The 25,324-nt window shown below is 40.4% G+C and overlaps 1 protein-coding gene across 4 annotated transcripts; it reads right to left on the reverse strand.

The window, feature by feature from the left end:
* On the reverse strand, positions 92 to 13,739 carry LOC109825711 (transcription factor bHLH157-like). Of its 4 annotated transcripts, none has more exons than XM_020392582.1 (10): positions 13,510 to 13,739; positions 12,865 to 12,954; positions 12,556 to 12,619; positions 12,077 to 12,118; positions 11,893 to 11,952; positions 2,511 to 3,923; positions 1,583 to 1,684; positions 1,324 to 1,479; positions 825 to 950; positions 92 to 744 (listed from the first exon to the last, which is right to left on the reverse strand). In XM_020392582.1, exons 1-10 carry the CDS (start codon positions 13,602 to 13,604, stop codon positions 550 to 552), a joined length of 2,343 nt encoding a protein of 780 aa, XP_020248171.1. In that variant the 5' UTR covers positions 13,605 to 13,739; the 3' UTR covers positions 92 to 549. The 4 variants fall into 4 exon arrangements, with proteins under 4 accessions (XP_020248171.1, XP_020248175.1, XP_020248173.1 ...); XM_020392586.1 differs by lacking the exon at positions 13,510 to 13,739 and adding an exon at positions 13,078 to 13,239; XM_020392584.1 differs by lacking the exon at positions 13,510 to 13,739 and adding an exon at positions 13,051 to 13,239.

Consider the following 25,324-nt stretch of genomic DNA (forward strand, 5'->3'; position numbering starts at 1 on the left):
TCTAATAATTGAAAAAAAATTCCCCACCAGTCAAATTCAACCCACAATCCTGAACTCATAGCCCGTCTCAGCTGATATCAAAGAAAATTGATGGAAGAGAAAATGAGCCTCGCCCATTATAAAAATACAATGGCCCATAAACATTCAAATATTTCTTATCACTTCAATAGGACCATTTCAATCAGAGGAACACTTTAAAGCACAAACAACAGCAAATAACAAAATGTTGCCTATATAACTAGCTAAACATCTAACGACTCTCTGATACCGTAAGGACAAAGATAGAAACAAAAGAAGCTACAATTTAGCAAATCTCATCTAATCTTCAAATCTAAAAACCGATCGATTCTACCATTCTTCCCGCCCTCTATGTGAACGTCACATTTCCTATCATTGAAGAAATTACTCTCGTCCGTTATCTGCTCGAGAATCTTTCTCCTTGGATCCTGAAATCTTCATCTCATCACAAATGTTGTTGTTTCGGAAGTTTTACAACCTTATCATGATAGCACAGGATGGTTTTGACGTTAGGACAGCATGAGCTTCTACTCAACATAAGCTATCAGCAATAGCGATAGGACTCCTGTCATGACGTTTCTGATAATTACTAAATGTGTTGAAAACTTTTTTCTCAAGAACCGTGGTTTGCTTCTGCTGCTGCTCATTAGTCCTAATGCTGCTCGTCTGCTGTAGAAATTGGACGAGTGAGAAAAATATATCCATTCTTGTCACATCTTTGTTTGCCTGGCAATGCATCCAAGATTAGCAATCTCAAAATTCAAAAAACATCAGATGTCATATCAGCTTTATGTGTTCTTAATTACCTCAATCAGGAAACGAGCCCATATCTTACTCTCTCGAATCTCCATCACCCCCTTCAGAATTGTCAGCCCAAATCCCTGTATAACGTCTGCTATCTCAAGAAAGAATCCTCTCTCTTCACAGAGCATCTGTTACATGCATGTGATAAACCGAGATTTATATACAAATGTTGATTATATCGTGCTAGGAGAAATTAAATTTGGGTTAATTGCAATAAACCCCTGTAGTATTGTTGTTTTGAACTTACTACCCTTGTAGTTTCATTGTTGCAGATAGATACCCTGGGTTATCTTTTTTTTTTTTTTGACTCTTTTAACGTGGGTGAAATTTTGATCAATATTAACCTAATGTAAAATTAGTGAGAGCCTACCTAAGGGTTAAAATTAGACACAGAGGTTTATCTACAACAATGAAATTACAGGGATTGTATGTTCAAAACAACCATACAAAAGGGGTATGTGCAATTAACCGTGATAAGTATGATCAGGTTCTGATTTTAACCTCAACTAGCATCTGGCCCGGGGGATTAAGATCCTCAACTAATATTGGACACACCATTGTTTGTCCTGCAACTTCATAGGCCCATGTAGCACCACCGGAACCAGCTCCACTGCTTGAATTGTCTTTAAGGACAACGCCACTTTGATTGCCAATCATCTACAAGAAAAGAATAAAAAGAATATAATTTAGATAAAATTTACATTGAAGATATTTGTTAATGAACAGAATCAAGAACTCTGCAAACCATTAAGAATTACACCTTCGGCTCGTCAGATAGTTTAAGTTTGTCAGCATATTTTGTCACGCTTTGCAAGAAGAGCATGTGCTTGATCGTTCGGTCCAACAAAGTGTCAATGCTGCACTGTTGCATCAATCAATTCAATAAAATGAATATCAAAAAAGAAATCATGACTGATTGATAAAATGAAGGGTGAATTCCGGATAGACCCCCTACTGTTCTATTATTGTAGATAGACGCCCACCATGAAATTTTTTGATTCTTTTACCCTCAAGGAAAGTTAAATAGCTTTTTGGGATAATTTCACAAAACCCCCTGAACATTGGGGCTTTTCACATAAATCATTTAAACTTTGTTTATCTCACATAAACCACTTGAACTTTGGGGCGTCTCACAAAAACCACCTGAATTTTGAACTTTTCTCACTGGATCCCCTACTGAGTTGCAAGTAGCTAAAATTTCTTTGAGGAAAAAAAAAACGAAAATCTGGAGGGGGTATGCTGACTGTAAATGAGAAATGACAAAATTAGTGATTTTTTCTCTCAAGTATATCTCAGTTATCTGCAAATTACTAGGTAGGGGGTTCACTGAGAAACGATTAAACTTCATGGGAATTTTGTTAGACACGCCAAAGTACGGGGGGTTATATGAGATAAACAAGGTTCAGGGTGGTTATTTGAAACCCTCCTTGAAGTTCAGGGGGTTTACGTAGAACTAGCCCCAGTTTTTCTATAAGTAGACCTGCTGCGGGTAAAAGAATCAATAAAAACTCACTCAAAATGCTTATATGCTACTGGGTGATAGTACGGGGGGTCCATTCGCAATAACAGAACTACAGAGGCTCTATCCGCTACTGGGCAATAGTATAAGGGGTTCAATTTGTAATTAAAAATAAATACAAGAAAAAGTGTTAATGAGAGCACAATTGCAAATGTGAGTCTAGAAGTACCTTTGAGCTGTTTGGTACTATTTCCCGTAGCTCTTTCACACGATCTTGTATCGCCTGACGATCTTTTGGTCTCGGTCGAGTACTTTCCCCAGGCCTAGCTCGTTTCCTAGCAACCTTAACATTTTCTTCAGGTTTCTTAATTTGATTGGTTATAGCATTCTCAGTATTCATAGTGGAACTACCATCAATCCAAGAACTAGAATGTGACTTTTGGGGAATTTCCATCGAACATTGTTGTATAATCTTGTCGAAGTTAAATTCACATAAAGGGGATGGCTTTGTGTTTCCTTGAGTACAATCAACATTATTAAGAGAGATTAAACTGTTACTAGTCGATGAATTGGCACTTTCTCTGACAACTGATTCCAATAATTGTTCAAAACTTGATCCAGAAAACAACTCTTTGTCTATTTCAGATTTGCAGTCTGAAACACTAGTACCCAAGTTTGAGAAGCGGCTACTGCCAATAGGTGTTATTATGTCATCCCAAGACTCTTGCCTTACTATTCGAGGGCTCAGATCCAATTCCATTCCTTCAAACAGGTCGTTATCCAAAAATAGCTGACTGGGTTCATTTGAGGAGGTCAGTTTCCAATCACAACCAGTTGTAGATGAAATCTCAACTGGTTTGCTAGGTAAATCAATTGATGGACTGCAGCTGATAGCTTCACTTTGAACACTTGGAATGTTATGCTCACATGGATCAACCTGAGATCTTGTCTCGTGGTTTTTGAGTTGGAATGATGCAGATTGTTCAGGCACTGGATCTTGGGGTAAAGAGAGGAAATTATCAGGTAGCTCTGAGGCAATAGAGGATGATTTGGACGAGGATTTAGCAGGTGAAGATAATGAAATTGAGTGTCCAGAATGATATTGAAATGAGTTCATATGAGAGCTAGAATAATGTAAGTTTGCTGTCAATCCAGGCAACATTCTTTGTTCTGCTGAGGTGGCTAGTTCATTAGCCAAATTGTTTGCATTTAAGTTGGCAGTGAACTGATTGCTAGAACCATAACTAGCTGTTACAGACTGGCTTGTGACAGGAAAAGACGACATACTAGTTCTAGAATTTATTCTGAAAAATGGGTTGCTAACAACAGTGGATGCACATTGTGGACTGGTGATTACTGGAATTGCTGACAGATAAGGATCAATGATCCCATTGTGTGATCCCAGAGAGTAATGGTTGGAAGAAGTATAACTAGTTGAAGGCTCAGACTTACGCAGCTCTTTGTTTATGAGATCATGCAATGAATTGATGTTCTTGTGAGAAGCATAAATGTTTCCAGAAGAATTCAACGAAGTAAATGGTTCACATGGATAGATATTTCCTGGTAGAGAGTGCCCTTTCATATCTTCTTGTTGACGAAACATATGCTGTGCTTGTTCAATGAACTCCAAACCTTCACATATCTGTTGAAGATTGAGAAAGATCAGCAAAAATTTGACATCAAAGACAATGTTACAATGTAAAATTATGGTTTGATATGGGAAATTGTAGTTGCCTATGGCTATAGCACAGCCGAGCAATGACTTGCATACAAAACAAGAACAAAGAACCAATCAGAAGAGTAATGTTTTCTTTATCACTAAATTTTATACAATCATACTTAGTTTGTTCAAGGTAATTTCACTCTCGTAAGGTTATCTTAGACTTGAACTTAACATCACAAGAGTTAACGAAAAAGGGAAATGACATTATATTTTGGAGTTAGTAATGAGTATAAACCGCTTAAGTTGGAAAATTGTTGGTTTTTGGATAGGAGAGCTCATACCAACCCATATAAATTCTTCCTACATAATGAGCAATAGCAATTATTCCATGAATGACGTTTCACTGTAACCATCAAGACTAAGACTTATAAATGCTGTGACAGGAATCAGAATGCATGGCTGCAAAAAACAGAGGAGGACTCTATTAGGGTTTATTTCCTGCAAACTAAAATAGAGCTAAAAAGCAAATGACCACTGGATCAAGATAAACAATAATCTTCAAATGAAAAGCAAAGGGCACAAGCTGCAAACTTTCATAATTTCCTCCTAGTAATTTATGCTTAGACATGTCTCTCAGGGGAAAAAAAAGAATGACGCACAGCACGAAGCATAAAACTGCAAGAATATGATGTATAGAAATGACAAAAGGAACCTACACCAATTACAAAGCTATCTTTGTTGCATCTGTCCGGTTTAATACAAACCTAAAATGTAAACTTGTGTGCTCTGACCAGATATGCCACAGACCATCGCCCTTATTTATTATGAAAAAAAACCTATCTGGAGATTTTGGCTCAATATTTGCAATGTTTTTAGTACTTCCATATGAGCTCTATAATTGAATTAGCCAGTCACATCAGTGATCTAAAAGCACTTAAATTTGATTATGAATTTTGCAACCACAATGAGCATATTGTTCATATTTAATATATTTAATCATTTGATTTAACCTTAGATGAGGTTTTATTTCTTTGTTACAGAATTGAAAACATTGTATGTTGTTCAGCTGCATTAACATATCAATAGACAACTCGAAAAAAAATCATCACTATAAGATTTAGCACGTTAATGGTGGCACAGGGATAAACAATAATCAAACGCTAGAACAAGAACTCGAAATAAGCTGTATGTTGTTAAATTACATGTAACATTAGTAGGAATAGATCATATGAGGACTCCTCTAATCAATTAGGTCAACAACATCAGACGGATTTTGATTAATGAGGAGGAACCTAGAGAAGCAAGAAGTACAAACAACTAACCTAGGCATAGAACATGATAAATATGAAATGATCTTATCTATTTTTATGCAAGCATATATTCTTTGAACCATAGAATTGTTTCTCATGGTTCATATGAACTAAAGATCCATAATATCTTCATCTTCAATGGAGTAGAAACTTTTTATGCACAGAAAGAACCTTGAATACCAACACTTATCATTTTCCTTGATTTCGGTTCAAAGCAATCCACAAAGTTTCAGACTTTCCAACTCATTCCTCCACGTAACCTTGTTGGATAGCAGGTTCCTAATATGTTTCCTAATTTATTTTGGTAAGAGGTTATTAGGATTCCTAATCTGTTTTGGTAACAGGTTATTAGGATTCCTAATCTGTTTTGTTTTTTGTTTTAGAATTCCTAGTATGTTTATGATTTTAGGATTTCTATATATATGAAACAATTGGAAGAGAGAATTGAGAAGAAAATTAGGGATATTTGGAGCACAGAAAAAATGTATTTTCTGAACTATTGGTTAGGGTTTTATTTAGAGAGAATTAGAGATTTGTTGGTGAGATTAATTGGTGAGTTTGAGTGATTTGTAATCTCAGTTTGTACTCTTCTTCCTGTTGGCCTCTTTGTTTTGATGATGTTTAACAAACAATTTACCACTAATGTTGTTTGTCTAGTATTTGTATTTTCTTATTTATTATAGACAAACAACGCGTTGGAGGATGGATGGAATCAATCATTCACGATCATATCCAATGGAGGTTGGCGGAATAGTGGAGTGAAGCTATGCAAATCCAAGTTAAATATTCAAGTTCAAGCTTCATCCGTGAGTTTACCAAGTCAAGCATATTGAAGACCAATCTAGCTTGGTTAAATTAGTTTAGAATTTATACTTGTCTGTTAATACTTTGAGCTCAATATCACACATACACACAATTCTTTATTTTGAGTAATTTTGACAAAATATTGAGTTATTGGTTTTTGGACTTAACAACCATTATATATATATTCTATTAAGTCTATAAAATCATTTTATAAGGTTTCAAAATATTATTTATCTCAATAGTTAAAAATCAAGAAGTTTATGTACACATGTATTTACAAGTTTTGCAAAATACATGAGTTTTCACAAATGAAAAATTCAATTTGAGAAATTCTCTTTCTAACATGTTCAATTTCATGTTTATAAATGTTTCCCAAAGTTTTAGCAATTTTGGAATTAATTTGTTATGTTTAATTGAATTTACAAAATTAAGTTTTAAATAAGTTCATGTTCGTGCACATATTCGTGCATGTTTTTGCAAAACAGATGAGTTTTCGCAATTGGTAAACGCAATTTGAAAAATTTCTTCGTTTACATGTTTATCTTCATATATACAAACATTTTCCCAAGTTTTACTAATTTTGGAGTTGTTTTGTTATTTTCAATTGAATTTATAAAAACGAGTTTTTAGCAGTTTTTCAGAAGTTGTATATCTGTGTTCAAACAATTATTTCTCACAAATGAGAAGTGATATTTTAGAAATTCTTTCTCTAACATGTTCATGTACATGTTTAGAAACTTCTCTCAAAATTTTATAATTTTTGAAAATGATATACTATTTTTAATTGATTTTACAAAACCCGACACGCAAAAAAATCAGATCTGCCAGACTGCTATAGTACTCACGGTCGACCGCTACAGTACCACGGTCGACCGCGCAGGTTACCGTTACATAACGGCTCTATTTTTTTGGTTCCGATTTTTTGGGGATTCGCCTCATTTTTGGGGTTTTCTTTAGCTTTGGGTTGTTGTCTTGAGTTCTTATAAAAACCCATTATCCCTCAACACTTATGATCATCCAAGAAAAGTTTTTAAATAAGTTTAAGGGTTTTGAAGTTTGTTTAAAAGAGTTTGTTTACAAGAGTTTGTTTGTGAAGAAAGTTTCACAAGGGCTTCAGGAAGATCACCAATAGTATTTGAGCATCCAACTCTTCTCCCTCTCTCTCTTGATCCATAGAGAAGTTTTTCTTAAACTCAACTCTAGCATTTTATATATTTTGATCTTAATTTCATAAGCTAGATTTTATATTGCGTATTAATTGTTTCTATTGTATCTCTTTGTTCACACACAACAATTAAGCTTATTGTATTTACATTCATAGTATATTTGGGTTGTGGGATTGTGACATAGAGTGTGAGCTTAATTGAGTTCCCGGCCATTGAAGAGAACAACCATTGTTGTATTTGCGAGCCTAATTATGTAGATCACTTTGTAATACACTTGTTTACCGAGAGGAGTGTGTGGTGAGAGACGGGATCGTCCCAAGAGGAGTGCAGTAGGTGGTAATGCCTAGAGATAGGTTATAATTACTAACACTTGAGGGAGACACGGGCTAAAGACCAATACTTGTGAGGATGTAAAGTGGGATTATAAGAGTGGATTGTAAAGTTTTCGGTTTACTAGAAAACCGTATTGTGTGGTGTAAACGCTATTCAGGTGAGCGTAGAAAACCCGGTTGTGATAGTGGATTTCTCCCCGGGAGTAGGGAGCAGAGACGTAGGACGGAAGGTCCGAACTCCGTGATCATATTGTGTGTTTGCATTGTTTATATTGCCCTATCACAATTGTATCTTTAGTTTAGATTGTTTACCCTTATGTTAATTTATATATCCTTGCATATTTTTCATCATATAACTCTTTGCTAGGATATATCTCTTTATTCATATTGTATATTCTTACTCATAACATATTGTATATCTATCTTGCAAGAATAATTTATTAATTAGTTTTAATTGGCATAAAATCGGATTAGATTAGCATAAGACCCTAATCACCCCCCTCTAGGGTCTGACACTTCCCTATTAGTGAAAAACTTTATCATCTTCTTGTCCCGTGGACGTAGGTAACTTGCCGAACCACGTTAAAATTGGTTGTTTGTATTTGTGACATTGATTTGGTTCGTTTCGCCTTCTCTCGACGTTCGTTTGATTTGATTTCTTATAGTAAGTTGGTTTGGTTGTTTGGCTTTCGCAACGCTCAACAAGTGGTATCAGAGCTTGGGCTACGCTTGGGCTATTTGGAGGAGTAGGTCGTTTTGGAGGCTCGTCTAGGGCTTCGTTTGGTGATAAAGGTGCGATCTTTTTGGTAAAGACTCTATCTTTTCAGTTTTAGATCTATTTTTTATTTGTTCCACATTTGTTTTGGTGCTTTGAGAAAGATGGTCGGGAAAGAATGAGTTGTGAATGGTACTTCCGGCTTCCGACGTGAAGACCGTCCAAAATTTGAATATCCACTTTATGAAGATAGATGTGGAGAAGTTTAATGACACAAACAATTTTGGTCTTTGAAGATGTGAAGTCTTGGATGCGCTCAATGCGTAAAATTTGGAAGATACTTTGGAGTTTGACAGAAAACCGGACGACATTGAGGAGAAGGTTTGGAAAAAGATGAATAGAACGGTGTGTGGTGTGATTAGATCTTGTTTGACTCAAGATTTAAAATATGATGTGATCAATGAGACTTCAGCTAAGAAGATTTGGGAGATCCTAGAAGACAAGTATTTGACCAAGAGTGTAGAGAACCGCTTGTATTTGACGAGGAGATTTTATCGCTTCCAATTGAAGAATGTGACCTCCATTGGTGATCATATGAACCACTACACGAAGCTTCTTGCGGATTTGACAAATATAGATGTGATGATTAAAGATGAGGACAAGGCATTGTTATTGTTGAGTTTCTTGCCTGACGAGGAATATGAGATATTTGTTCTTATTCTTATTAATGGGAAGATTTTTTTTTTATAATGAGGTCACCACTGTACTTGTGAATTATTAGCTTCGAAAGAAGGATAAGAAGACTTCAGTTGAGCCGGTAGCGAGAGCATTGGTCGCAAGAGCAAAGAGTCCAAACCGTGATAGGAGGTCGCAGTCTAGAGGGGCACATCTTAGAGTTCGTAGGAATCAGTGTGCTTTTTGTAAAGAGGATGGATATTGAAAAGCCGAATGCCCAAAGTTAGTTGATCGTGCCAGGAAGAATAAGGGGAAAGCTATTCAAGCTTCAGAGGTGAATGTTGTCAAGGCTAGTGGTAATAATTCAGATTCAGATTCTTCGGGCTACTCGTTATCTACACTACCGTCAGTTTGTGTTATCGACTCTACAGAGTGGATGTTGGATTCAGGTGCTTCTTACCATATTTTTCCTAGGAGGGATTGGTTCTCTAACTTTTAGGAGTTGAAAAGAGGGGAGGTCGTGCTCATGGGTAATAATCATGAATATTCTATAGGTGGTATCGGTACCGTTCGGATTAGGATGAGTGACAGAGTGATTCGGGAGTTGGTTGGAGTGAGATTTGTTCCTCAATTGAAGAAGAACATCATTTCACTTGGAGTTTTAGAGATAGCAGGCTATAGGGTGACCTTGGTCGATTCATATTTGAAGGTCACATTGGGATCCATGATTGTGATGAAGGGCATTAGAAGAAATAATTTGTATTATTTGATTGGGAGCACGGTGTTTGATAGAGAGTTGACGATTTTTTTGGATTTGGCTAGACTGTGGCATTTGTTGAGGCTGAGTTATTTGATTGGTTATGCCGTGAATGGTTTATTGAGGAGTGCTTTGACCTGCAGACTGAAGTCTTTTGAGCACATTGGTATGAGCAAGAAGACCGAGATGGAGTTTGACACTTCTATCCATCGATCGAGGGGTCTTTTAAGTAGTGTTCAGTCAGACATTTGGGGACCTTCTAAGGATACATCATTGGGAGATAATCGGTATTTCGCAGTTAGGGATTATTCTAGGTATTGGTGGGTTACAACCAGGTCCCGTTGATGTGAAGTCCTAAAAGTCAACAACAATTAGAAGATGTGTATTGACAGAAAGGTAACACGTCGTTCTAGCTTTGGTAGGGGTTCTTTCTTGCATTTGTGCCGAACTCATGGTAGTTTGAGATACTTCATTGATGTGGAAACATTAGAGCGACGAGATGAGATGATAGTTTTGTGGGTCGTTCCTTACTGAAGGGGGATCGGCGTTGGTTGTCGTTAATTGGTGTTGATTTTGGAGCTTCGACATATTTGGGTTATCTTGGTCATAGGTTGTCGACTGCTGTGTGTGGAGATTTTGGATCTGGTGAAGTTGTTTCAGATTTTAGGTTACGTCGGATATTTGGTTGCCCAGCATTTGGTCACACCGAGGATGTGAGATTTGATCCGATTGCACGTTTGGGATTCAGAGTTTCGTTTGATTATCAGTTAGGAGCTTCTGATTTTGTTCTGAATAGGTATGTCATATTTGACTCTCGGTAGGTGGAGAGTATTGATCAAATTATTGGGATATCACAACGGGTGGAGGGTGATGCTACTTCATATTAGATGGAGATTACTCCACATACTTCAGATCATACTGCATCGTTTGGAATTCTAGCTGAGGTGACACAGTTTGGAGATCATTTGGATTTGGTACAGATGATGAGTTGGTTTTGGATTCGAGTGCAGCTGGTGGACATGTTTTGGATACGGTCATTGGTTCACCTCAGGTGGAGGTATTTGATTTGTTTCAGTTTGGGGTCATTGGGAGCGCTATTAGTTGCAGATCCGTTGGTGATATTTGTGAAGATTTGTAAACTTTTCTATTTGATTGAGGGCCTTTGGAGACCGTTTGGGTGAACTACGTGAATGCTTGATTCCTTGGACAAAAGGATACGTAGGCAGTCATTTATGATGCAGTTGGTTTGGTGAGTTGATACCAACATTTGGAGTTTGTTCGCATTCTTGTTTGGGTTCTCGACTTGTGGATTGAGTCCGTTGCCGTGGATTTGTTCCACTTCGTACTGGACGCAACAAGTGAGACGTTTGGTTGGTATTGGTGTCGGTTTAGTTTTGAAAAAACTTCGCCGAGGTGGAGAATTGTTGAATAGCAAGTTCCTAATATGTTTCCTAATTTGTTTTGGTAATAGGTTATTGGGATTCCTAATCTATTTTGGTAATATGTTATTAGGATTCCTAATCTGTTTTGTTTTTTGCTTTAGAATTCCTAGTATGTTCATGATTTTAGGATTTCTATATATATGGAACAATTGGAAGAGAGAATTGAGAAGAAAATTAGGGATATTTGAAGCACAGAAAAGAGGTATTTTCTGAGCTATTGGTTAGGGTTTTGTTTGGAGAGAATTAGAGATTTGTTAGTGAGATTAATTGGTGAGTTTGAGTGATTTGTAATCTCAGTTTGTACTCTTCTTCTCTATTAGTGAAAAACCCTATCCCCTTCTTGCCCCGTGGACGTAAGCAACTTGCCGAACCACATTAAAATTGGTTGTTTGTGTTTGTGGCATTGATTTGGTTCGTTTGGCCTTCTCTCGACGTTCGTTTGATTTGATTTCTCGTAGCACGTTGGTTTGGTTGTTTGGCTTCCGCAGCGCTCAACAAACCTGACATATGTTCTTGTTTTAGCTATATTATGTACCAACACTAAGTAATATATGGAGGTCTGATGAATTTATATAAACTAGACATCTCGAAAATTAATTTCAGCAATTCAAATTGCTTGCTATTAGCCTCAATTACTTAACAAGCTTTACACACCAAAAAAATTCAATGTAAACTAGTAAAACATTTATTTCAATTCTGCTAAATTCATTAACTGAAAATAATGAAAAGAGAGGACAAAGCACAGACCTTCTCAGTTGATCCAAATTGAACCACACCAAAGGATTGCAGGGAAATGACCACAATCGTCTGCAAACGGACACATGACTTTTAGTCCCATAACGTATAGCTTATTGGAAAAATCCGTGATGAAGCATATAAGGAGTTGGAGACCGATTATCTAGGAGCTAAAGTAGTAGAAATAATCACACACCTTCATTCCAGCCAAAAATTGATGTTGCCACTCATTATTGCCCTGAAAAAGACAGGATTTATGCACATATTGAGCAACATGATGTTGTGACCAAATGGCCACAAAAGGAGCACGAGATACTTGACAAAGTGGTTTTCATTTTCAATAAACCAGATTCTGATAAAGAATGATTCCACCTTTCAAGGATATCAAATTCTTTATAAACAAAGTAAATCTAGTTTTAATAGTTAAATCATGAACTCTTATTCCTTTTCTGTCTTATACACTTTGCAATTAACACATACATTCACTATACGCAAGGATCTGGTAATATTCCAGATCTTTAAACCATTGTGTTTAAATTTGCACTTGCCATTTTATGTAAATTAAAGAATCTCGATAAAATGTTTCAAAAACACTGAAAAACAAGATAAAGTCTACTTACATCTCAAACATTTCCATACACGATTGGAGCTTGTTTATGCTGGAAGAGATCTTACCTCAAAAGAAGTATCAGAACTGATCCACTGATGTTTTCCACTTATAGCTACAACTCCTATAGTTCTGCAACACGAAAAAAGAGTAGAAGTTTATATTCCCTTCACAAATATTATCATCCAAAAAATCAACAAGCCTGTTTTTGACAAGGAGAAAATTTGAGGAGGGAAATGCACAACAAAGCAAAAGAATCCCAGTTAGAATTGATAGCATTTAATTGGAGAGACAGCAAGAATTCTAATTAAGCTAGACCTATGTCTCGAACAAGGAGCAATTATTTCAAAGAAAATGTAGTGCGGAAGTGAGTTTACCCTTCTCCAATTACATGAACCTGAGTAATTGTTTTGTCAATCACTGTCCTAATTTGTTCTTCATAATAACTACCACCCATCACCAGCAACCTGATAATCAAATAATGCAAAAAGAAACTAAATAAGCATCAAATACTCAGAATCTCAAAAGTCAAAATGTAAGTTTCTTTTCTCATAATTCAATACTCTGTAGAAAGTTGGAGTTAATTCTACCATCCATGAAATCAACAACCCATGTGGCAAAACCAGGAAAAGAATTTTTGCTCTTAACCCAGTATCTTTGTTATTAAATATTCCCAGTGAAAAAAATTATATAATAAAACTTTAAATAGAAAAAGAGCAGCCTAGGACTACACATTGTGCCCAAAAAAGAAAGACCCATCTCCCAGAAATCTTCCAGTATCAAAAACTGCTCAAAGAAATACTTAAAGGGAAAAAAAAGGTAAAGCATAAGAGCAAAGCTTTTTCTTTTGGGAAGACAAAAAGTGAGCTCCTCTCTGTTCACAGGAGTAATCATACCCATATATATTAACACTAAAAAGAACTAAAATAAATAATAAGAAGAAAACAAATCAAAGATTCTGCAGGCTACCCATTAAACAAAATAATTCGAAGGAACGGGGGAAAAAGAAAAGAGAACTCTACCGAGGATCCCTTCGATCAAACCGCCAGCAAACTCCGTAGGACCACCCATGAGCACAGCACAGAGCACAGAGAGCCTCCCTGATCTCCGGCGCCATCACGAAACTTGAACGAATCTCAAAGCAAAATGAGAGAGACTAGCTCAGTGAGATGCTGTGAGCGAGACTAAAAGATGGCGGTTTTCTGTTAAAAGAGAGGAAATCTCGTGAGAGATACTGAGAAGCGGGGAAAGAGGAGAGGGGGATCTTCTCCAATTAAAACTAGGAGGGTAATTCCGTAAATTTACGGTTTAGACAAAGATCCTTTTGTGTCTGCTTGTTACCGGCTATTGCCCGTAGACAAAACCTGTACAAATATTGCTGTTGATTGGAATGTTTCACGTCCCCTTTCAGAGTAATTTTCTGGTGTTGGGAGGAAAGAGCGTATATCTTGTTCTTAAATGGTAACATTATTTGGTTGCGAATACTTACTAGGTTTAATTTTGGAGGATTTGTGAACAAAGGAAATAAGGATTGGATGTGAATTGGAATAAGGTTAGGATATGGTTGATAAATGCTAGATATTCTGGGAAAATATGGCTCCTTTTGGTGCATATACGGTAAAACTATTGAGGACTAAGAAGGTACAGGGGATATATTGTGGGAAAATTGCCTTCAGCCCCTTGGACTCGAGAAATGATGCTTATACCCCCTTTGACTTCTGTCACGCGCCATGATCAATTATCACGCTGTGAGCGTATGGCTAGACTAGGCACCGTATGCAAATCGGATCAAACACCACCCAGAAGCACTCAAGGATATGAAGACTGTTTGGTGGAAAATTTGTAGTAAATAAAATGAAAGAAATTTGATTTGTATTCTCTCAATCTTAATTACAATTTGAATTCCGATTACAAAAGAGAGGAGAATTGATCTGAATTTTTCCCTTTGTTTAATTCTGGGTTCTTCATGGTGGCGATGGAATGTCTCCCTCGAATGCTCGCGTCGAATTTGCTCTCCGTTGACGATCCAAACGTCTCAATTCACTGGAATAATCGACTCATGTGACGAGTTTGATTAAGAACTCTTAATGAGTTTTGTAACTCAGAATGAATTAGAACTCTGTTAAACAGAGTTCTTGAAACCGAATAATCAGTTAATAGGCCAAGTATCTGAATTCTTTGTTGCTAAAGAATACTTTCCAAGCCCAGCCCTCGATCTCGCCTCTCGGAAATCGGTCTCACAAACTCCAGCTAAAAGAATCCCCCTCAAATCATAGAAATCCGATCCCTTTACTCCGTGGAGTTTGTTGGAATTTATAGAGAGATTAGGGTGTAACTGTCCCCATAATCCGCTCCTAAAGCAAGCTGAGAAGTTCGAAGGTTTCTTTATTGAATACATTCCACGAGCTCAGAATGCTTACGCAGATGCTTTTGCCTCGCTGGCAACTTCATTAGCGTTGCCTCTAGGGGCTGAAACTACAATCTCAGTGGCTGGACGCGAGTTATACTGTTTCAAGATTCCCATGGAGGAAAGCTCCGATAAGACACCGACAGGAGAAGTCTGTACAACCTCGATGGAATTTGAAGCTAGAGACTGGCGATTCCTGTATATCGACTATGATGTATACGGAATATTGCCTGACGACCCTAAGGAAGCGGCCACCATCAAACGAAAGGCCCTCCAATTCTATTATGATGCAGTCTCTCAAACCCTATACCGCAAATCACATGACGGAGTTTTGCTTCGATGTCTCTCCCGGAAGGAAGCAAAAGAGACCCTTAAGGAAGCTCACGATGGAATGTGCGGAGCTCATCAGCCTGGAGCTAAATTAGGTGATCGTCTCCGACGAATCGGTTATTATTGGCCGAGGATGTTCGCAGACGCGGTCGACTATGCTAAACGCTGTCACGAATGTCAGATTCATGGGGACTTTATTCATCAAGCGCCGGGTAATCTGCATCCTACATCTGCAACTTGGCCATTTGAAATGTGGGGCATGGATATTGTGGGACCAATTTCTCCTCCTACTTCCAAAGGACACCGGTTCATTTTGGTCGTAACTGATTATTTCTCCAAGTGGGCAGAGGCAATCCCATTAAGAGAAGTCAAGACAAAGAATGTGATCAAGTTCATTAAACATCACGTCATTTATCGCTTTGGAGTCCCGAGACGAATAATTCACGACAACGGGACACAGTTCGTTAGTTTTGGATTTCAGAGATTCTGTGATAAATTTCGCATCCAAAGTGTGGCATCCACGGCATATTATCCGCCAGCGAATGGTCTTGCAGAAGCCTTTAACAAAACTATCATAAAGCTCCTCAAAAAGTTCGTCTCCAAGAGCCGACGAGATTGGGACGAAAGACTCGGCGAATGTTTGTGGGCCTACCGCACAACAGTGAGGACCCCTACAAGAGCTACGCCATTTTCTTTGGTATATGGCTGTGAAGCCGTGTTGCCATTAGAAATCCAAATCCCTTCCTTAAGAGTCGCTATCACAACCGGACTAACAGAGGAAGAAAAACACCAACGACGTCTGCAAGAACTCGAAGCTTTAGACGACAAGCGACTTCAAGCTCAGCAACAGATTGAACTATATCAAGCCCGCATCTCTAAAGCTTACAACAAAAAGGTCAAGGAGCGGATTTTCAAGAAAGGCGATTTGGTTTTGGCTAATCGACGACCTATGGTGATGACCCATAAAACCAAAGGGAAGTTTAATCCCAAATGGGAAGGACCTTTTGTGGTAGAGACAGTCTATTCCAACGGGGCTTACCGTCTCATCAATAAAAAAGGCGACAGACTTATGATGCCAATTAATGGAAAGTTTCTCAAGAAATATTACCCATAAGCTGCAAGTCTCTGGAGCTTAGCTGGGGGTTGCTCATCGAATGTTTGTATGAACAAATAAGTTCTCCTACTTTGTACGTCGTCAGGTTAACATTACACCTCTGACGATTTAAGTTGTTGAGAAGTATTATAATAAAGAAAACCTCCTAAGTTGTTGGATTGATTTGGTTCAATGAAAAAGTCTTAGCAAACTAAGATGTGTCTAGCTTCCCCAAACGCAAGTTCTATAACTGCGTTTCAAGTCTCTCGAACGCAAGTTTCAATCTTGCGTTCTTGGTTCCTATAAAAGGAGAAGACCCACATTGGGTGCATCCAAACGCAGAATATCAAAATCTTGCGTTCTTGGTTCCTATAAAAGGAGAAGACCCACATTGGGTGCATCCAAACGCAGAATATCAACTACAACAGCAAAGGAGGTCTTCAACAAGTCGGAATGCACCAGATCTCTCTAAACGCAAGTCTTCTAATTACAACTCAAATCTCAGAGTTGCGTTCAAACCTATTTGGACGCAAAGATAAAACCATACGCTTTCGATAAGCCTGCGTTCAAATCATTCAAACACAAGGGAATAATTTTCAGAAGTTCCAACATCGCAACGAGACTGCAGCATTCCAGACAAACACAGAAAATGCAAGAAAAACAGCAACAGTGCATTTCATGCAGATAATAAGTGTTCGAAGAAATAACATAGAGTTATTACAAAATCAAAACAAAAAGTAAGAGTTGCTGGGGTTTAAAGTAAAGAGAAACTCAGAAGATGAGCTTCTGTATTCGATATGGATTTTTCGTGCTTCACCAGCACCTCTTCTCTAACTCTCTAATGAAGCTCAGCATCAGAAACCGCAGCAGCAGCAGAGGCCTCCTGTTTTAGCACTTTGACAGCCTCCTTCTCAGCTTGAACTTCTGATGCGAAAGTGGCATCCTCAAGGCTGAACTCTTCCTGAGTTATCTCCCCTGCATTCAGTCTAGCCCTGGCTTGGCGATGTTGCTTCTGCAAGCTCCAGATACGGTCCTTCTTCTCTGAAATATCCAAAACTCGGACCCTAGCAGCAATTCCCTCCTTCAGCATAGCGTCGCCGATGGCCCATTGGATTTTAGACTCTAAGTCTGTGTGCTGCAACTCCTCTAGATAACGAGCGGCCCCCCGAGTATCGATATATCTTCTCGTCAAAACGTTTAGCGTAGAGGGGGTTGACTTCCGCAAGAGCCTTCAACCCTTCCACGATAGGCGCTCGAAACTCAAGGAAAGAGCCCCACCTGTGCATCACAATGGAGAAAGCGTGCCTTACCAGATTTTCTAAACGCCTAGAGAGGAAAAGAACACAATTGGGCGACAGACGAACGGTCTCATCAGTCACCCGCTCGAAGTCCTCGTGTGGGAAGATCACGGAGATGGGTGGAATAAGAGGAGCGTCTTCTTGAAACAATCCTTCTCCTTCATCGTCAGATACGACAATAGGTTCAGCAGCAGAAGCCCCACCTTACAGCCAAATAAAAAGCAAAGTCAATAGAATAGATGAATGTAAACGCAGCAGTCTAGGCATGCGTCAAGATCAGCCTGAACGCAGTGAAACTAGACCCGTGTTGGATTGCTATGAACGCAAGACTTCTTCCTGCGTTCAAAATTAAGGGATCAACCCTTCATCTTATCAACAAACACGGAAGTTCTCTTCCGCATTCAAGATCAAAGAGTGAAGAAATGTTGTTCGTATCTAAGACGAATAATTTTCGTCAACGAACACAGAAACTTTCCTGTGTATTCAACGTCAAGGGTTTGATTCTTCATTACTACAATGGACACAAGAAGTTCTTTCAGGATCCAAAGTCAAGAAGATGAACAGTTTTCATCAAGAGACATGCAAATTCCTTTTGCATTCAAGATTGAAAAGACGAATTTTATTCGTCATCATCAACCAGAATTCATCTAGAGAGTTTCAAGAAAACCCATTGACAAAGAATGCCTGAAACGAAGAAGGCAGCGAGACTTACCTCGAGGACCAGGCATTGGAGGCGTCGACGTCGGCCTGGAAGAGGACCCGAAAACATTATCTGACGGCGGGGTAGGGTGCACCATCTTATCGTCGTCGCTCAAGCGAGATCTCTTGGGGGCCATCGCTGGAAGATGAAACGGAACAGCTGAATAGTTTTTGGAGTTAACGAGAAGAAACTCGTTTCTAATTTCAAGAAGGAAGCCTAAGCGATTAAGGTCCTTGACAAGACTAATCAAGGCTATTTATATATATAGTTACTGTGGGTAGTATAGAGTCCCAAGACTCCCGCCCAGAAGAGACCTCTTCGTCATCATTACAGTCGTTTACACTTCTGATGAGACGCAAGACAAGACCTTGTGTTTGAAAAATGGATAGAGGAAACCAAACGCGATGGTCTGGAGATGCGTTCAAATACACAGCGCATACGCAATCCAATTCAAAGGCCCCAAACGCAGGGGGTGGTTCTGTTCCTCTGAACCCCTACAGCTGCAATTGGAATTCTGTTACACAATAACAATTCTGTCATCAAAACTAACTTATCGACTCTCGTCAATAGAGCGATAGGTCCTCATAGTTGCTCCAAACGCAACACTTCTACCTTATCGACTCTCATCAATAGAGCGATAGGTCCTCATAGTTGCTCCGAACGCAACACTTCTACCTCATCGACTCTCATCAATAGAGCGATAGGTCCTCAAAGTTGCTCCGAATGCAACACTTCTTCCTTATCGACTCTCGTCAATAGAACGATAGGTCCTCATAGTTGCTCCAAACGCAACACTTCTACCTTATCGACTCTCATCAATAGAGCGATAGGTCATCATAGTTGCTCCGATCGCAACACTCCTACCTTATCGACTCTCGTCAATAGAGCGATAGGTCATCATAGTTGCTCCAAACGCAACACTTCTACCTTATCGACTCTCGTTAATAGAGCGATAGGTCCTCATAGTTGCTCCAAACGCAACACTTCTACCTTATCGACTCTCCTCAATAGAGCGATAGGTCCTCAAAGTTGCTCCGATCGCAACACTCCTAACTTATCGACTCTCGTCAATAGAGCGATAGGTCCTCATAGTTGCTCCGATCGCAACACTCCTAACTTATCGACTCTCGTCAATAGAGCGATAGGTCCTCATAGTTGCTCTGATCGCAACACTCCTACCTTATCGACTCTCGTCAATAGAGCGATAGGTCCTCATAGTTGCTCCGATCGCAACACTCCTACCTTATCGACTCTCGTCAATAGAGCGATAGGTCCTCATAGTTGCTCCGATCGCAACACTTCTAACTTATCGACTCTCGTCAACAGAGCGATAGGTCTTTAAAGTTGTACTAATTGCAACACCTTCCACTTGTCGACTATTAACAATAGAGCGACAAGACCACAAAGTGTGCCATGTTAATATTACATTCCTGGCACCTACAGGATTTTTCCAGTATTTAAGACAAAAGCATAATACAAGAGGAATAAATAGTTGTTGTCGCAATATCAAACTGGTATTTCATCGTTCCATGTCAAAACATGATATGAAAAAGAAACAATGAAAAGCCAAAAGGCAGCACTACCTTTATTCAAAGGAAAACAAGGTGACCTAAGATAAGTGTTGTTCCTACCAAAAGAACGATACAAAAGCAAGTTCATCAATTCATCAAACTAAATGAGGCTAGCTGAGACTTAATGTCAGAAAGTTTTTCTTCATGGTCGGCCCAAACCAGCACCTCGGCCTGTTTCCGAAGCTCGTCCTCGTTAGACAACATAGCATCCACCTCCTTCTTAGCCTCCTCCAGGGCACTAGCTTTTGTGCGGTAATTCACCAGAGAGGTAGCATTTTTGACGTTGAGCTCAGTGACGATGACTTCTTCTCGTTTGAACTGAGCCTTCATCCTAGCCAACTCTGCTTCAGCGGCAATGATCTTCTCTCGTAAATTCTCCAAAGAAGTGTTGGAGAGTGCTAGCTCAGCTTGTTTCTGAGCATGCAGTTGTTGCAGATGTTCCACCTCGACCTCTTGCTCTGCTATATGACGTCGAGCGGCTTCATACTTATTAACTTCTTCGGCCCGAATATCCTCGAATGTGGATGCAATCTGCGCCTGGATATCAGCACGACCTAAAGCCTCCAAGAACCTTAGTTGTGCCTCTAGGCACGAAATGGCCTCTGAGCAACGCTGAACAGTATTGGCATCACCCACGAACCTGAGGTTGTTTAAACTATTCGTGAGCATAGGCTTGAAGGTTTCAAAAGTATCTTGGCCGGCCAATACAACCTCAATCACTTTCTTGGTGAGACTTTCTAAATAGTCAAGGGAAATCTTGAGAAAATCTGGCACGTCCGTGGGACTCGAAACAGCTATGGGAGACGGCACAGAAACTTCTAAAGATACAGAGCCAAGTAAAAGACCGGTAGGTGACTTCGGCATAGTGGCTTTTGAAACTCGATTGCAGAGCCATCAGTTCCCCCACTTCAGATGACCTTGGCACGTCTACCACTTTCGTAGAGGCTAGAGAAATTGTCAATAAAGTCGTCGGTGGAAGAGCCGTCATTGAGATCTCCAAGCGAGGTGGCTCTGACACCTGAGCTGGTAGTGGCATAAGCTGTTGCGTCGAAGGAGGGGTGACAGTACTCGCCTCATGTATCATAGGATCTGTATGATAAAATTGTTTAAATACCGAGCAAGATTAGTCACGAGTCAAAACAAACGACACTTACTAGTGAGAGGTAGAGGAATGTAGGCTGACGCTTTGTCGGAAGAAGATGGTGGTGGAATATCCCAGTCATCGGGATCATCGCTGTCATCACCCAAGTTGTCATTATTCCCACTCTGGTCTCCATCATCATCTGTGGTGTCCGCACCATCGCTATGGTCTATAGGCTCATCTTCGTCTACGGAAGGAAATGCTGGTGGATCCTCGGTGATAGTAGGTTTTAATATAACTCCAGTCGTAGGGCTTGGCTGCGTACCTCCTACAGGGGGTAGTAACACAGAAGCAGAAGGAGACTTGTTCGCTACTGGATCTTCCTGGGCAGTCACAGTAGGTTCTTGGACAGGAGGTATATCTTCTTCAACACGAGGGGAAGTGGAGGCAGAATCATGAAGCGTGTCTTCAGGGGCAAACTCCACACCCCCTGTAAATGATTCATCTCCACGTTCTTCTTCATTCAATGAATATGCAGAAGAGGCAGGGCCTCTTACAGCTGGACCTACGTTGGGGAGACCAAGCTGAGGCAAGAGTTCCATAGCCGTTGACTCTCGTTCTTCTTCTTCGGTGTGCCATGCTTTCTGAGCATCCGACATAAGTTTAGAAGCAGGGGGCTCGAGCGCTAACTTCCGACGAGCTCTTTTGTCATACTTGGCTTCTTCAACCGGCCCCAGAGCCCTTTTTCCAGTAGCACTCTTGCTTCGAGTCTGAACTCTTGAAGGTTCCACCTCGCGGGTATCCGGCACCCTGACTTCTTCTTGAACTTGCTCTGGTGATTGTTGCCGTTCGTCCTCTGGAATCGACTTCTCATATGATAAATATTCGCTAGCACCCCGGGCACGGAACCTTTTAGCACTCTTCTTTGAAGCATACCATTTACGGATGGCTCTCAAGCAGGAGGTATTCATGTTGTAAGCTGAAATTTGAGAGGTGGCTTGGTACCACGTGCAAAAGCTTAAAGAAGTACGAACATTGGGCATCTTGTGCGGCAGTCGGAATTTCGCCCCTGTACACCCCGCTACCGAGTAATACCAAGCCCTTGCTCCTTCATACACATTACCTATGAACGCAAGAGTAGGGTTTGGGTTCCCAACATAGAGCTGATCATAGCCAAATTGCCGAGAAAAGTGATAAGGCTGATATGGTTCAATAAAACATTTCCTCCCTTGTCAAAAAATGAGATAGCCCGGACGAATGTTTATGAGCCACCAAAAGGCACCCCTGCTAAGCATGGTGAAAGAATTCGGTCCCGGAGTGTCTTGATGAAGTTCTCCGTACGCACCGCCCTCGAAAGCGGGAAACTTGCAAGCAATCTCGTAATTGTAATCCCGTCTCAATATTTCACGGAATTTAACTTGATACCAACCAACCCATTGAGAGGTTTCTAATTGCTGAACAAGAGGAGCTGAGGTACCACTTGATTCAGGAGTCGACATTATCGAAGGGCAGTGCAATACAAACCAAGACACCAAATAAATGTACGGCATCGACACTCGAGGGGTTGGGGTCTGAATGATAGTCTTCCCGTCGGAGTCCAACTTCTTGACAGCAATAAACTCGGAAGATAGTTCCCGCAAACCACTTTGTAAGCAGCACACCATGGCTGAAAGAAGATTCAAGGGTCGTCCATAAGCCAAGAGAACGGCGGGATACAAAACTTCTACTGTAATAGCATCCACTGGCCTTGTGGGGACCACACAACGCTTCAACCAAAGAGTTAGAAAACCAGCAAACAAAGCCATGTCGGAGATTGGAACTTCTGCCTGATAGTGGAAATAATGAGAGGTTGTGTCATTGATGCGTTCCGTGATCTCCTCGAGAGTACTGGCGGCTAAACGAGTCACATCAGCCTCCTTGTCCCACAGGTTTTGGAAAAGATACTCCGCCCACTGTCCTTGTTTTACGCTGCTTGCTCTTTTCCCAGTAGTTTGCGCACATATCTGGAAATGGCACATCAGTTCCCAGTAAGTGTTGTAGATTTCGGGAGCACCATTTTTCAGGATCTCTAATTCCCTATTGCCGGGAACAAACTCTTCATACGGCAGCTCACCAAAGGACAATCCAGAAATCTCGAACATCTCGTGAAGAGCGTAGCCTAATTCACCAACTGGGGTGAAAAAAGTGCCGGTGTGAGGGTTGTAAAATTCCAACATAGCGAAAAGTCCGCTGTAATTTGGAGAAATTCCATATCGGGTAGCCACTATTGGAACCTTTAACTCCGAAATCCTCAAAGGTTCTTCTAGTTCCTCCAAGACGAAATTTATCATCCGAGCCCACCAGTCCGTATCACTGGAGTGAACCTATGTAGGAGCCCTGAAATCCTGAGCAGGGAACTCTCCTTTGACAGAGATAAATTTTCTAACGAACACCTCCGCCAACTTAGCAGACTCTCCAACATGATGCTCTTTTTGGAATAGACCTGGTTTTAAAGCCATAAAATTGTTGAAACCAGCCGGATGAGTGCCCCGATGAGTGATGTGCCCTGTAGCAACACCGCCTTGGTCCTGAACGAGTTCCCAATTCATTGACCGCGGGATAGAAGCGCACTGATAATAAGAGATCGGCCACATCCGTTCCAAATTAGGAAGGAAAAGACGACGGTTGTTGACAACCTTCAGCCATTTGTAATTCCCCTCGGACATCCGCTTGGGATCCATCTTTACAGAATCCCCGAAGAGGAAGGATAGCTTCTTTAAAACCTCACGCCCTGCGGTTTCAAATTTAGCGTCCGTCACCAAAGACCTAAGAGTCTCAGGGAAACCCTGAGTGATGAGTTTCACCCGCTCTTTGTTGGTATCCTGGAATATTGGATACTCAAAGGCAAAGCTGAAAATTGTATTCTTCTCCGCACCTCCCACATGACCAAAGTAGTGGTTGAAGGAAAGAGGCTCGTTGGAGTAGCATACTACAAATAGAAAAATTAATCAGAAGAAGTCTAACTCAAGAATGCAAGGTTCAGACCTACGTCCAGATCATTAAATGCAGAGTCTCAACCCGCAGCTAAATTTTTGAACGCAAGGATTAGACCTGCGTTCGGATTCTTGAACGCAGGGTCTCAACCCACATCTAAAATTTTGAACGTAAGGTTCAGACCTACGTTCGGAGTCTTGAACGCGGGGTCTCAACCTACATCCAAGATTTTAAACGCAGGGTCTGAACCTGCGTTGAAATTTTATGAACGATGGAGCTAGCCATGCGTTTTCTTAAAATTGATTACCAGCTCAGAATTATCTCGTGAAATTTTATGAACGATGGAGCTAGCCATGCGTTTTCTTAAAATTGATTACCAGCTCAGAATTATCTCGCTGGGCTTAAATACAGATCGTCAATCAGGGGTTAGGGACGTGAGATCTGTCAAACCAACTTCCAATGGTTCAACCTTACTATTAGTTGAAGAAACCAGCGACGAAGGCGTGGGGATTTGATCATCCCCGGAGGTTCTAGCCGAAGGAACATCTTGAGCTTGGGCGGTCTTCGACTTAGAAGCCATTTTCTTCTTGGGTCCCATGGCAACCGTGGCGAGGAAGACGAAGATGGGCGAAGTATTTAGGAACGGATCCTTTCCTCCGTTGAAGTGCTGGAGAAGATGAACAGGAGCCCTGTTCAGAAATCGAGTAAGAAGGGGAAAAGTCGAATGACCTTTTGATTTGACCTCAGCAGCCCATTTATACACAGCTGTAGCTATCAAATCGAAGCGGGATTTTAGGCAAAATCTCACCCGAAACGTGATTCTCGCGTTTTCAAAAAGAGGGGTTTCAACTTCCGAACGCACCTTCACGTTCCAACAGTCGAACGCATGATTTGGACATACGTTCTGGTGACCAACCTCAGCCTATCACGTAACTAACCCTTTCAAAAAGGGTTAATATTCCAAATAATGGCGATATAGACGAGACCATTGCCCCAGACTGTAGGCATATAAAATTGCTTATAGGTCCCCTAGCATAGCTCGGCACAAACCGACGAGCCAACGAGGCGACGAGATCGACGAATCGCACGGAAGCGACGGAATGAATCCACCCGCGTGCAGAATAACGTCGGAGTCCCAGGCCGAGGTTGTTGACGACTGATCTCCTGAACATGCGTAATCGGAATCCTCGTCGACGTAAAAACAACACTCCGATGAGGAGGAGGAGTAGCCTAAGCCTCTCCTAGTCCTGTTGAAGTAGTTTGAGGGCTTCCCTTTGGGGACGTAGGCGGGTTTGATGACCGTCTTGCATCCTCAGCCGTAATTCAGGCCCTCCAAGCGAGTGAGGTCGTACCCCATGTCGCTCATTATGCGTTTCGCCACTCG

Source organism: Asparagus officinalis, chromosome 10 (genome assembly GCF_001876935.1).
Source record: "Asparagus officinalis chromosome 10, Aspof.V1, whole genome shotgun sequence".
In the NCBI taxonomy this organism is placed as follows: Eukaryota; Viridiplantae; Streptophyta; class Magnoliopsida; order Asparagales; family Asparagaceae; genus Asparagus; species Asparagus officinalis.